The 13116-nt window shown below is 37.8% G+C and overlaps 1 protein-coding gene across 3 annotated transcripts in view; it reads left to right on the top strand.

The window, feature by feature from the left end:
- LOC100266285 (mediator of RNA polymerase II transcription subunit 15a) overlaps positions 1-13116 on the top strand; it is a 51820-nt gene that overhangs the window by 20520 nt on the left and 18184 nt on the right. Inside the window, exons 2-6 of one of the 3 annotated variants that reach the window (XM_010654630.3) lie at positions 121-190; positions 638-749; positions 1355-1475; positions 1833-2693; positions 10073-10159. In XM_010654630.3, the coding sequence (XP_010652932.1) occupies positions 126-190; positions 638-749; positions 1355-1475; positions 1833-2693; positions 10073-10159 (1246 nt within the window). In that variant the 5' untranslated portion in view covers positions 121-125. Of the gene's footprint in view, positions 1-120; positions 191-637; positions 750-1329; positions 1476-1832; positions 2694-10072; positions 10160-13116 lie in introns of those variants that run through there. The other 2 variants (XM_002274105.4, XM_019221141.2) reach the window with 2 other exon arrangements.

Below are 13116 nucleotides of genomic sequence, written 5' to 3'. Positions count from 1 at the left end.
TACTCCTGTTGGTGAGTCCCTAAATTTCATTGCTTATACTTCTTGCAAAAGTTTTATTTGTATGTCATCTATTAATTCTTTGGGAAAATTGTTACATCTTATTTTTTTGATCTACTCAAGGTAACATGGATGCCAACAATTGGAGAACTCAACTCCTCCCAGATGCTCGAGAAAGGATTGTTAATAGGATGTAAGTATTTCTTCCCTTAACTTTGTGATTTTCAAATAACCCAATACAACTAAGGTCATAGGCCAACTCCATCAATTTGAGAAAAGGTGTCTATGAGAGAGAACTCCTACCCCACCTTCTGGCATTGAACAACCAAAAGACAGAATACCATGTGTGCATAATAACTCATTACTGGCCCTTGCTACTGATATTTTTATTTTTTAATCTTTACTTTATTTGTAAACTTTATATTAAATATTGGTAATTTCTGTTTTATTTTTCAATTAAGGTCTCACATAAGTATTTATTTGTGCAATTTAATTACTTGGTTTTTGAACTATTGAAGATTTATAGATCCTTTAGTTATTATGTACCTCTTTAAATATAGAAGAAAAACCCTATTGCTTTTAATTCACTATGCCAGTACAACCAGTGGCGTACTCAAAACTTGAAGATTTTCATGTGCAGAATGAGTACATTAGTAAAGAATTTTCCATCATCTAAGCAACAGGCGTTATCTGAGGTTAAGAATATTGCTGTGCGGTTTGAGGAAAAGATTTATAACGCTGCTACAAGCCAGGTACATTCATAACATGGGCAATGTCACATTTCTGTAATCGTCATTTGCCTTAATAATTGGTTATATATCTTTTTTTTAACTGACACTCAACTCAAGGAAGCCTTAATTATTGCATTTGCATCAAGGAACTTGCTTCCAATTCCTATCTACACAGGGCCAAAGTATGTTATATTACCTTATTTTATTTCACCGTCTCAGGATTCTCCTTTTCATTGTCATGCCTAAAACCTGAGTTATTGAACCATATTAGCTCTAACTAGTGCAACCATTGGTATTTGATGCACTTGCCAAGTGGTCTCTACTCTATTTCTTGAATTTCAATTTCAAATGCTACTATATCCATTACCTCACAAATGAATTTATTTATTGTTTTTACTTTTTGTTTTTCCGGTCTTCCTTCTCAACATCCTCATTCTCATTTTATGAACATGTTCTACAGCAAATGCGAAGATTTTGAACTGTTTTGTAGTTGCTAATTCATGTTTTTTTGGTTTGTATATTTTCTTTCATTTATTTTATGCTTATAAGAAAGACTACACACGCATGTTTAATACTTCATGATGTGTGCATTTTTCCGTAGATATAAATTGTTGACCTTTCTTCAGAAGGATTATCTTCGAAGGATATCTGTGAAGATGCTGTCAATACATACAGCGCCTCAGAATACTGCAGCTAATGTTTCGCCTTCAAACTCAGTTGATACTGATGCAATTTCCACAGATCCAGGTAGTGAAATGAAAAATAGAAGGTTCCTAAGAAATGTGCTGATGGGAACATCATTAACTCATGATTGATTATGTCATCTGTTTTTCATATTTACACTTGATCGTAGATGTGTAGTTGGGCTTTTTGGTTGTATATTGACTTTGCTTCTTTTCTGTTTTGACTGTATCATTACCTTTGAAGGATAATTCATCCTCGCACTTTTTTTTTCTCATGACATAATTGAATTTTGTTTTAATCCAAAATTTCTCAATGTGATCTAAGTTATTGCTTCTCTATTTGCATGTTCATTGTTTTAATGTTTACCTGAATTTTCATTCCTCTAACTTCTTGTCTGTTTTGCTTGTTTATTTTGAATAGCTTCTCACAGTGTTCATTCTGAAGTCCTTGAGCAAGAGCAGTCACCTTTGGCTCCATTGGCTCCATTGGCTAATCAGTCTCTAGCACACCAAGAACCGTTGTCCCAGAACCTTCACAGTAATATTGCATCTTATAGAGCACAGAGTTCTATCAGTTTATCATCTGTAGTGCCTCATATGACCAGTTTAACTAAGATTCCCAAGCCAAATGTTGTTGGCCAGGATGTCAAATTACAAAGCATGTCTGGCATTTTACCAAGCTTGGTAATGGAGTCAGTGGGACAAGGGGTATCTTCCAATAATACTGCAAATTCTTGGAGGCAGGTGCAGGAACAAGAAGATTTTTTGCAGCCTGTGACCTGGCGGCAATTTCAGAATCCACAACAATTTTGTTGTGAGCAGCAATTACAACATCAGATTCCGAATCAGAAATTCAAGCAGGAAAGTATCACAGAGTCAGCCATTCAAACTCCTCATGCCCAACAACAACAGCAGCAGCAGCAGCAGACCTTATTACAGCCTAATCAGCTATTATCTTCTCAGCAATCTGTTATACAGACTTCTCCCATCATTGATATTTCTGTAACACAATCAGCCCCATGTTCTGGTCTTCCACAGAGTCAGCAGTCTTCTGTTCAACAGCAAACAAAATCTGCGCTTCAGCAACATCCACAATCAGTTGTCAGGCAACAGCAACAACCACTGCAGGCTCCTGTTATTCATCATCAAAGAACAGTAATGGAACAGCCAGATGGGTTGGTTGACCAGCAGACTAAACATTCGTTCTTGCAGAAGCTGCAGCTGATATCAGGCCAGCAAAACAACCAGTCAAAGCAACAGCAGCGGCAGTTAGTTCGACTAGGTAATGTTTCTGGACTACCACGACAGAAGAAATTGCTTTGAGCCATGAAAATATAGTTTGTAGAGGTTACATGGGTCAGCACAAAAGCCTTCTCTCAAAGAAAGGGAAAAAGGATGGCTCAAAGGAGCTACAAAGAGATCCCTGTGGCTGCGCTTGAGTGGCAAAGGGTTGGGGTGGGAAAGTTGGCAATTCTAAGTTCAAGCCCCAAGAGGGACCCCCCACCCCCAAATAAAAACATAAAAAAACCTATCACAAAAGAGATAGTGATGCCCCTTAGAGGGGGAGAGTGAAAGACCCTAGAGAGAGGTCAGAGAGAGAGATAGAGGATAGTGGCTGAATAGGGAGACCCATACAGCGAGAGAAACTGTAGAGAGAGAGAGAGAGAGAGAGAGAGAGAGAGAGAGAGGGTTAAGGATAATGCAGAAAACTTGGTATCTTTCTATATTTCTTTACTGAGCATGTACAACATCGAAACTATATATGCTAAGAATCGAATCTACCAAATAAAAATCTAGCTACAATCTAGGAGATACATGCCTAAGAAAAGGAAAAAAAAACTCAAAACAGAAAGTGGGAAACAAATCCTAGTTTGAATATAAAATCAAAATCCCAACAAATTAGGAATATTCTCATGGAAATCAACACTCCCCCTCAAGATGGGCTATAGATGTTTAGCATGCCTAGCTTGGACTTCATTTCTTCAAAGTTGACCCTAGGAAGAGCTTTGGTGAGGATGTCAGCTGTTTGAAGAGCTGTTGGCATGTATCCAAGAGTGATAATCCCCTAATCAATCTTCTCTTTAGTGAAATGACAGTCAATCTCCACATGCTTAGTCTTTTCGTGATGAGCAGGTTTTTTAGCAATACGAATTGCAGCTTGATTGTCACAAAAAATTCTCATAGGACTATCAATAGAAAACTTGAGTTCTTCCAATAGTCTCATAATCCACATGCCCTCACAAATTCCATTGGCTAAGGCTCTGAATTTGGCTTCAGTACTACTCCTAGCAAGAACAGTTTGCTTTTTGCTCTGCCATGTAACAAGATTGCTCCAGACATATGAACAATAACCAGATGTAGATCTACAGTCTATAGGAGAGCCAACCCAATCTGCATCAAGGTAGATCATAATTTCTCTGTTAGGATTCTTTTTGAAAAATAACCCTTCTCTAGGAGCCCGTTTAAGATACTGAAGGATTCTATAGACAACATCTAAGTGTTCTTTGGTAGGATTATTCATAAATTTACTAACCAAACTAACAGAGAATTCGATATCTGGTCTTGTGTGGGAAAGATATATCAACTTCCCTACGAGCTGTTGATATTGTCCTTTGTCAATTGAAGGACTGTCTTGATCTAAGCCAAGCTTGACATTAGAGTCCATAGGGATGTCTAAGGGTTTACACCCAAGCATACCAGTCTCCTCTAGAAGATCAAGGATGCACTTTCTTTGGGAAATACAAATCCCTTTCTTAGACCAAGCCACTTCCATTCCTAGGAAATACTTGAGATCACCCAAATCTTTTATCTCAAATTCCTTGGCAAGGAGATTTTTCAAACTAACTTCCTCTTCATCATAATCTCCAGTAAGAATTATGTCATCGGCATACACAATAAGAATAGCTATTTTTCTTCCTATAGAGAACTTAACAAGCAAGGTGTGATCAGATTGACGTTGAGTATAACCATTCTTCTTGATGACCTTTGTGAATTTGTCAAACCAAGCACGAGGAGACTGTTTAAGGCCGTATAATGCTTTCCAGAGTTTACATACCTTGTTAAAGTCATTGTTTCCTTCGAAGCTAGGGGGAATCTCCATATAAGCTTCCTCCTCCAAGTCACCATTGAGGAAGGCATTTTTCACATCTAATTGGTTTAGTGCCTAGTCCATATTAGCAGCAAGAGAGAGTAAGACTCTAATAGTATTGGGTTTTGTAACTGGGGCAAATGTCTCCTAGTAATCAACTCCATAAGCTTGAGTGAATCCTTTTGCAACAAGTCGTGCCTTCAACCTTTCAACACTTTCATCAGCTCTATGTTTGATTGTAAAGATCCACTTACATCCCACCGTATTCTTATCTTTCGGTAGATCAACAATTTCCCATGTACCTGTCTTTTCCAAGGCACTCATCTCATAAAAAATAGCCTTTCTCCAATCTGATTGACTGAGAGCCTCGTGAATAGTTGTAGGAACCTTCACTTCAGTTATCTTCATGGCAAATGCCCTATATGATGGAGACAGCTCATTATAGGACACAAAGTTCTGAATAGGATGTTTAGTGCAGGACCTCACCCCTTTTCTTAGAGCAATAGGGAAGTCTAGATCATTAGAAACTTCATCCAAAAGAGGTTCAGCAGTGGTGTTACCTGTTGAATTTTCATAATCTTTTAAATCCGATTTAGATTCTTGGTTTTGCATCAGATGGACTTGGATTTCCCCCTCCTTCTAAGCCCCCCCCCCCCCCCCCCCCCCCCTTTTTTTTTTTTTCTGTTTCTGGTGAGGCAGGATGTTGAGTTTGGTCAGGTGGAAGGTCAGGACTTGAAGATTGTGAAGGCTGTGTGGTCTCGAATATGGGTTCTGATTGAAGATTGGAAGATGTCTCGGTCTCGGGTGGAAGGAAAGATGAAGAAGGATAGGAAGAATCATAACTTGTATCAAGAAAATCAGTATTTGTGTTCAAAAACTGATATTCTCCAAGTCCATTCTCCTCTTGAACAAAAGTTTTGGGGTAAAAGGGTTGAATTTCAAAGAATGTTACATCCATGGATATGTAAATTTTCCGTTGAGTAGGAGAGTAACATTTATACCCTTTTTGGCTTGGAGAATACCCAAGGAAGAGACATTTGACAACTTTTGGGTCAAGTTTGGAGCGATGTTGGGAATGAATATGGACGAAGGCAGTGCAACCAAACACTTTGATGGGAATGAAGGAGATTAGGATTGGAGAAGGACTTGACAAGGGCTTTGATAGTTGAGAGTACGAGATGACATTCTATTAATGAGATAAGCGGTAGTAAGAACAACCTCACCCTAGAAGTGCTTAGGAACATTAGAGGTGAACATGATGGAATGGGAAACCTTAAGTAGATGTCTATTTTTCCGCTTAGTTACTTCATTTTGTTGAGGAGTATCAACACATGAACTTTGGTGTACAATTCCATTATTCATCAAATAAGTACCTAGGGCAGAATGGAAGTATTCTCTTCCATTATCGGTCTTGAGGATTTGAATTTGGGCTTGGAATTGATTTTGGATCATTTGGTCACTTGATTGTTTGCATTTATCACCATTGGTTTTAGATGCGAGATCTTGGTCTTTATCTTTTTCAGGGTTTTTTATAGTCAAATCTTTCTTTCTAGCCTTGTCCCAATTTTCAGGTTCTTCTCCAGTTTTCCCTACTAAGTTCGTTTGGAATTCTCAAGTCCCTTTCAAAGTCAAGTCCTTTGTCTGGTTAGTGGCACACAAGAAGGTAAATACTAATGACTTGATACAATTGAGAAGACCCTACAAGGCTCTTAGTCCTGACATTTGTAAGCTGTGCATGATGCATGGAGAATCAGCAGATCATCTTTTTCTACATTGCTCTTTGACGATGGGGTTGTGGCATAGATTATTTCAGATAGCCAAGATGGATTGGGTTCCCCCAAGGAGCATCTCCAACATGATGTACATCAATTATAAGGGTTTTAGTTTATCTAAGAGAGGGATAGTTTTGTGGCAAACTGCGTGCATTGCTTTAATTTGGGTTGTGTGGTGGGAAAGAAATGCGAGGATATTTGAGGATAAAACAAGGAATTCAGAGAATCTTTGAGATTCTATTTATTTCCTTGCTTCTCTTTGGGTTTTTTGTTCCAAGGTTTTTAAGGGGATTCCCTTTAATGTGTTACAACTTGATTGGCTAGCAGTATGTAGCTCCAATGGGTTGGTCTAACCTAGTGAGTTTGCCTTTTTTTTCTTTGTATATTCTTGTTTTTGTATTCTTGTAGTTTAGATTTTCTTTAGTGGGAGGATTCGTCATGCTTCTCTTGTACTTCTTTTTTCTATCAATATATCTCTTTGTTGTTTCCTATCAAAAAATTGATTTGGGATCATTTTATGAAAGTTTATGAAGATTTGGCTAACCTCAGATTTATCCATCATGAGAAATATCCAAGTGAGTCTAGTGTGATCATCGATAAAGGTGACAAACCATCTTGATCCAGAAATGTTCTTGATCCTAGATGGGACCCAAATGTCACTGTGTATCATTGAAAAAGGATTAGAAGTCTTGTAAATTTGGTTAGGATAAGAATTACACACATGTTTAGACATTTGAAAAATTTCACACTAAAAAGACTTGGAATTTTTATTAAGTAATGATGGAAACATTTTCTCAAGATACACAAAATTTGGATGGCCTAATCTATAATGCCACAACAGTATGACATCATTTTTATTATCACTACGAATGGAAAGAACAGAAATGGAGGGCTGAACAGAATGAGCTTGAGAATTGTTGGCTTGAGAATGATTGGGATTAGGATACTCATTAGCTCGAAGTAGGTAGAGCCCCTCATGCATCTTAGCATTGCCAATCATCATCCCCGAATCCATAATCTGAAATTCATAGTGATTAGGAAAAAATTTAGTAACACACTTAAGGTATTTTGTCAGTTTACTAATGGACAACAAATTGCAATCTAGATTTGGAACAAGTAAGACAAAGTGAAGAGTTAAGTCCTTTGAAACAGCCATTGAACTGAAACCAACAACCTTGGACAATAATCCATCAGCAATGCTGACAAAATAATTTGAAGAGCAAGGATCATATGTGTCAAAAACATTTACATCTCCCGTCATGTGGTCAGATGCACCAGAGTCAACAATCCATGGTCTTGTCCTTTTTTTTTTAGCATTTAGAGCACTCAAGAAATTACCTTTTTGTGCAACAGAACCAGTACCAATTATGGAAGGGGGCTGAGGTGGTTTAGGTTGCTGTGACTGTTGGAGTGGTTTCTGTAAAAGATCTAACTGCTCTTTGCTCAACGGGTTTGATTTGGGCTGAGAGGTGGAAGAGGTGGTGGCATTGTTCGCTCGATTGTCATGTCCATTTGACCGCAGTTTCCAATTTGCAGGTTTACCATAGATATCCCAACATGCATCCTTTGTATGACCATGTTTATTGCAATGGTCACACCAAAGTCTTCCCTTTAGTTGCTATTGATTTCCTCCATTGTTGCTGGACTGACCCCGGGCTGCAAGAGCAGAGCTCTCAGTAGTAGCTGCAGCAGTTTGCTTGCCTAACATGAGTTTCTTCCGGCTCTCCTCTCTCTTTACCTCTGCGAAGGCTTCACGGATTGTTGGAAGGGGTTTGGTACCAAGGATACTCCCACGGACCTCATCAAGGTCCTTGTTGGGGCCCAATAAGAACTTGAAAAGCCGTCTTTTCTCCACAATCTTTTGATTCTTGGCAGTGTCTTCAGGGCAATTCCAATCATACTCCTCATAAACATCCAATTGTTGCTAGTGGCGACCAAGAATATTGTAGTAATTGGTGACGGTTAAATCCCCTTGATGGAGATCATGAAGAACAGTCTCGATATCAACCTGTTTTGCTGTATTTTCTTTGGTGGAATATGTTTCTTTAACAACATCCCACATCTCTTTTGTGGTCTTGTAGAGAAGAAAGTTTTCATCGATCTCGTTGGTCATGGGATTGATAAGCCATGATTTGACCGTATTATTCTCTGTCTTCCAAGTTCGGAATCTAGGATCATCACTTTTGGGTTGAATGATTTCTCTAGTGAGGTAGCCATCCTTATCCTTGCCATCAATATACATATGAACGGACTGAGACCATTGGAGATAATTATTCCCATTCAACTCGTGACCTGTGATGGGAAGAAAAGAGCCATCGAATCTTTCGTGGTCATTGGAAGTGACAGTCTCCAACCTAGAGTTGACTTCAGAGACTAATTGTTGACTATTGGTAGTCATTCCGGAAGATTCGTCTGGACTGGATCAATTTGTAATAGGATTGAAGCGCGCATCTGGATTGGATTGTGGTTGGACTCATGAACCTAGGACAAATTGCGACTAGATTAGAGAAGACAATTCATGGCGAGATAGCAGCAGGGGGTTCAAGTCACCTGTTGCCCAAAAAATAAACAGACGCCGGAGAATACAAGTAGAAACTTGGTGTCTTTCTATATTTCTCTATTGAGCATGTACAACATCGAAACTATATATGCTAAGAATTGAATCTGCCAAATAAAAATCTAGCTACAATCTAGGAGATACATGCCTAAGAAAAGGAAAAAAAAACTCAAAACAGAGAGTGTGAAACAAATCCTGGTTTGAATATAAAATCAAAATCCCAACAAATTAGGGATAATCACACAGAAATCAACAAATAATATCATTAAGTTGGAAAGCGTTCATAGATTGGGTCTTAGAAGAGTTTGGTTCTTGACTTCTTCAAGATTATTTTATGTAAAATCTTGGAGAAGAGTGAGTTAATTTCCAGTCAAGTGGGTAGCTAACATGGAGGAGTTAGTTTGTTTGTTGGGTTGTAAGGAGGGCATCTTCCCACTACTTACTTCTGCCTCCTTTAAATCACTGTTAGTTTGTGATTGGTCAAAGAGAGTTCACAAAAAGCTTGCTATGTGAAAAAGACAATATCTCTCTAAAGGTGGGAGGTTTGCTCTAATCAATAACACCTTATCTAGCTTGCTCATTTATTTTTATATCTTTATTCGGCATTCTAAGGATGGTGAGTTTGAGGCTTGAGAAGATTTAAAAAGAGTTTTTGTGGAGAGGGGGAGTTCTAGAGAAAAAACCATACTTTGTGAAATGGTTGATTACCTACAAGGGAAAACGAAAGGTGGATTGGGTATTTGAGATCTTTCTATCCTCAACAAGACTTTTTTTCAGCAAGTGGAATTGGTGTTATGCTTGTAAGAGTGAATCCTTATGGAAGTGGCTTGTTATAGGAAATTTTGGGGAAGAAGAGGGGTGGTTTTATGGTAGGTTTATAGAAGGCAATCAAGAGAAGGTGGGGTATTATCAATAGTAGAACTTCTTTTGTTATGGGAAATGAAAGGATGGTGAACTTCTAGAAGGATTGCTAGTGATGCTTTTTCTCTGAATGAATCTTTTCCCTTGTTGTTTTATCTAAGGAAGCTTGGGTGGTGGATGTATGGGAACGGTTTGGTGCTACATGATGGGACCTTTACTTTTATGGTTGATTTTGTAAATTGGTTGAAAATGGGCTAAGATTAGCTTTTATTTTTGTTATCCCCCCTCTTTTTTTTTCTTTTTCTTTTTTTTAATCATTTTTATGTTTTCTTTCTTGTGCCCTTTATATATGCCTTATGTAATTTGATGTGCCTATTCACTAGGTGTTGTCAATATTATTTTTGCTTGTTTGGCCAAGGCTATGAGTAGGGATGAGGAGGACAAGATGGATTGGATGGATGCAAAAAAAGGTAAACTTTTAGTCAAGTTATTTTAAATGTGATGGCTTCGACCAAAGTAGGGTATGGGAAGCCTATTGGGGAAAGGTTTTGATGTTGGATAGGTTGCATAGGAGGGGATGGTCTTTGGTGAATCGATGTTTTCTTTGCAAGGAATATGAAGAGTCAATAGATCACATCCTTCTATGTTGTGCTAGAGCTAAAGTGTTATGGAATTTGGTGTTCTCCTCGTTCGGGATTGCTTGGGTGATATTAAGTTTAGTAAAAAAGTTCCTCTTGGGATGACAGTTCCTTTCTAGGAAAGAAGTGAAAGAGGGTATCGAGGATTATACTATTATGTGTTTTTTGGTCTTTGTGGAAGAAAAGGAACTTGAGAGTATTTAGAAGCAAAGAATTGTTTGATCAAACCCTTAAATCCTATTTTCTTGGTAACCTTATGCTGTGGGTTAGGATGTTTATAGAGGGGCTTTCCTCTAACCATGATAGATTTTATTGATTGGTTAGGGACTTTGTAAAGGCTTTTGTTTTTTAAGCTTTTTGCCTTTTTATTTTGTATGTTGGTGTTTTTTATATACAACCTGTGTATTTGTTGTGCGTTTTGTTAAACTCTTATAAAATATTTTTGCTTGCTTATAAAAAAATTATATTTTTTGCTTGCTTATAAAAAAATTATATTTTTTGCTTGCCTAACAAAAAAACTTCTGTTGCTTTTCGCATGAGCTCCTCATTTAGCTATTCATGTTAAACAAATGATTTAGCTAAGGAAGGAGCTAAGCAACAAGTTTCTTTTATAGCCAATTGTTTTACCCTGAGTGTTACATCCTTAGTTATGCAGCTGTTTTGCTGTTCATTTTGAGGAGCTGATTTACCTTCTCAACTTTTGATCAACATTTGTATGTTTGGAAAGTATTTCTTGTCCTTCTCTACACTTATTAATTCATTTTTTGACAAACACAAGGTATATATAAAATGTATAAAAAGAGGTGACACAAAAGGAACTACAACAAGGGCACACCAAAGCATATAGAGTTATATGAGGAGCACCAAGAAAAAGTAGAAAAAGAAAAGCACAGATCTTTCCCATGCCTACATTGTACTTAACCAATCAACAAAATCCAGTATAGAATTGATGTTTCTCCTATCAAGTGCCTAACATAATCCAAAAAACTGCATGTAAAATAGGATTTGATTATTCTAAAATTTCCATACTTTCAAAAGCCCTCCCATTTCTTTTCCACCAATTGTTCAAAAAAGGCACAAAGGGGCATCCAACCACGCTTTCTTCCACCTCTCCCTGACAAAGTGCTGCCTGTTCTAGCTGAACAACATTGATCTTATAGAAGAGTGGATCAGCTGGTCAATTCCTAACAAAGAAAAAAATCAGTTGCCGCAAGATTCCAACTGATGCACAATGTAAAATAATGTGATCAATGGATTTTTCTTCCCTTTTACTCAAATAACATTTATTCCCTAAAAACACTCCTCCTCTTCTACTAATCTAAGGTCAATATTCTTCCCTAGGTTGGTTCCCATGTAAAAAATCTCACCCTTGTTAGAATCCATGAGTTCCAAGTATCTCTAGCAGAAAGTATGCTTTAATTGAGAACTTCGCAATCTATCTAACCAAGGCATCCTACCTTAGAGTCCTAAATCACCACTTGCTTTTGAAGTTTTTGTAAAAAGGCCCTCACCATCTTTAACCCCTTGTCATGAAACTATTTAAGAAAGCATGTGCTCCAATGACCCCTCCTCCCTCTTGCTCCCACATATCCGCCACCCACACATCTTTTTAAGCTTGGTATGCTGAATAAAGTGGGAAAAGATTCTGTTAGCAATGACTTGACACACCTCTTATCCAACCAAAATCTTACTCTCCTCACACCCCCTAGAATAAAATGAATTATTATTTTTAAAAACTCTTAATTTCTCCTAGTGGCCTACCACAAAGCCACTCCGAAACCTTCCCTTGTGACTCTGGGACACCAACCTCTCCTTCTTCTTACCTAAATTTCCTAGTAATAACCTGTTTCCGAGGACTCTCATTTTGAGGAAAACCTTTAACTCCACTTGCCTAAAAGAGTAGAGTTGAGAATAGAAAGATTCTTGATGCTAAGACCCCCTTCTTTCTTAGTTCTGCACACTATTGGTCACTTAACTAAATGAAGCTTTTTGTCTGGAGTTCCACCCTCCCATAGGAAGTCTATTTGAATCTTTTCTATCCTTAAGCTTACCTTTTTTGGAATTACCAATTAGGACATGCAATAGATTAGTGAGCTAGAAAGTGTTCTTCTAATTAGAGTAAGCCTCCCCCCTTCGACAAATACTGCCTCTTTCATGTGGCTAATCTTTTTTGAAATCTCTCTTGCACTACATCATCCCACACTGTCATTGATTTAACTTGAACCCCCAAAGGAAGTCCTATATAAGTATAAGGAAGCCTACCCATCTGACAACCTAATTCAAACACCAATACTTTCAAATACTCTACCCTCCTAACTAGGATAAGCTCACTCTTCTCTAGATTGATTTTCAGCCCTAAAATCGCCTCAAAGTACATGAGAATCCAATTTAAATGCAACAATTGCTCTTGGCTTACCTCACAAAAAATGATGGTATCGTTAGTGTTTAATGGATTGGTCACCTCAACTCCTTTTGCCTCTCCTCCCCACCTTGAACTTAGAAATGAAACCCCTTTCCCTTTCCTTTATAATTAGATGATTGAATGCCTTCATAGCCAACACAAATAAATAAGGAGAAAGCAGATCTCCTTGCCTTTCCATTAACAAAGATTGAAAAACTTGTTGAAGATGTGCACCACTTATCCATCCCATCCATCTCTGACCAAATCTCATTTTCTCCATGATGAATAGTAGGAAACCCCGGTTAACATGATCATCAGCCTTCTTTTTTTTTTTTTAAGCTTACAAATGACTTTGATAATGTTACCATTTTGCTTTAAATCTATGGGC

The sequence above is a fragment of the Vitis vinifera genome, chromosome 7, assembly GCF_030704535.1.
Source record: "Vitis vinifera cultivar Pinot Noir 40024 chromosome 7, ASM3070453v1".
NCBI lineage: Eukaryota > Viridiplantae > Streptophyta > Magnoliopsida > Vitales > Vitaceae > Vitis > Vitis vinifera.
The sequence above is the reverse complement of the archived record's forward strand: the minus strand, read 5'-3'. Positions and strand labels throughout refer to the sequence as shown.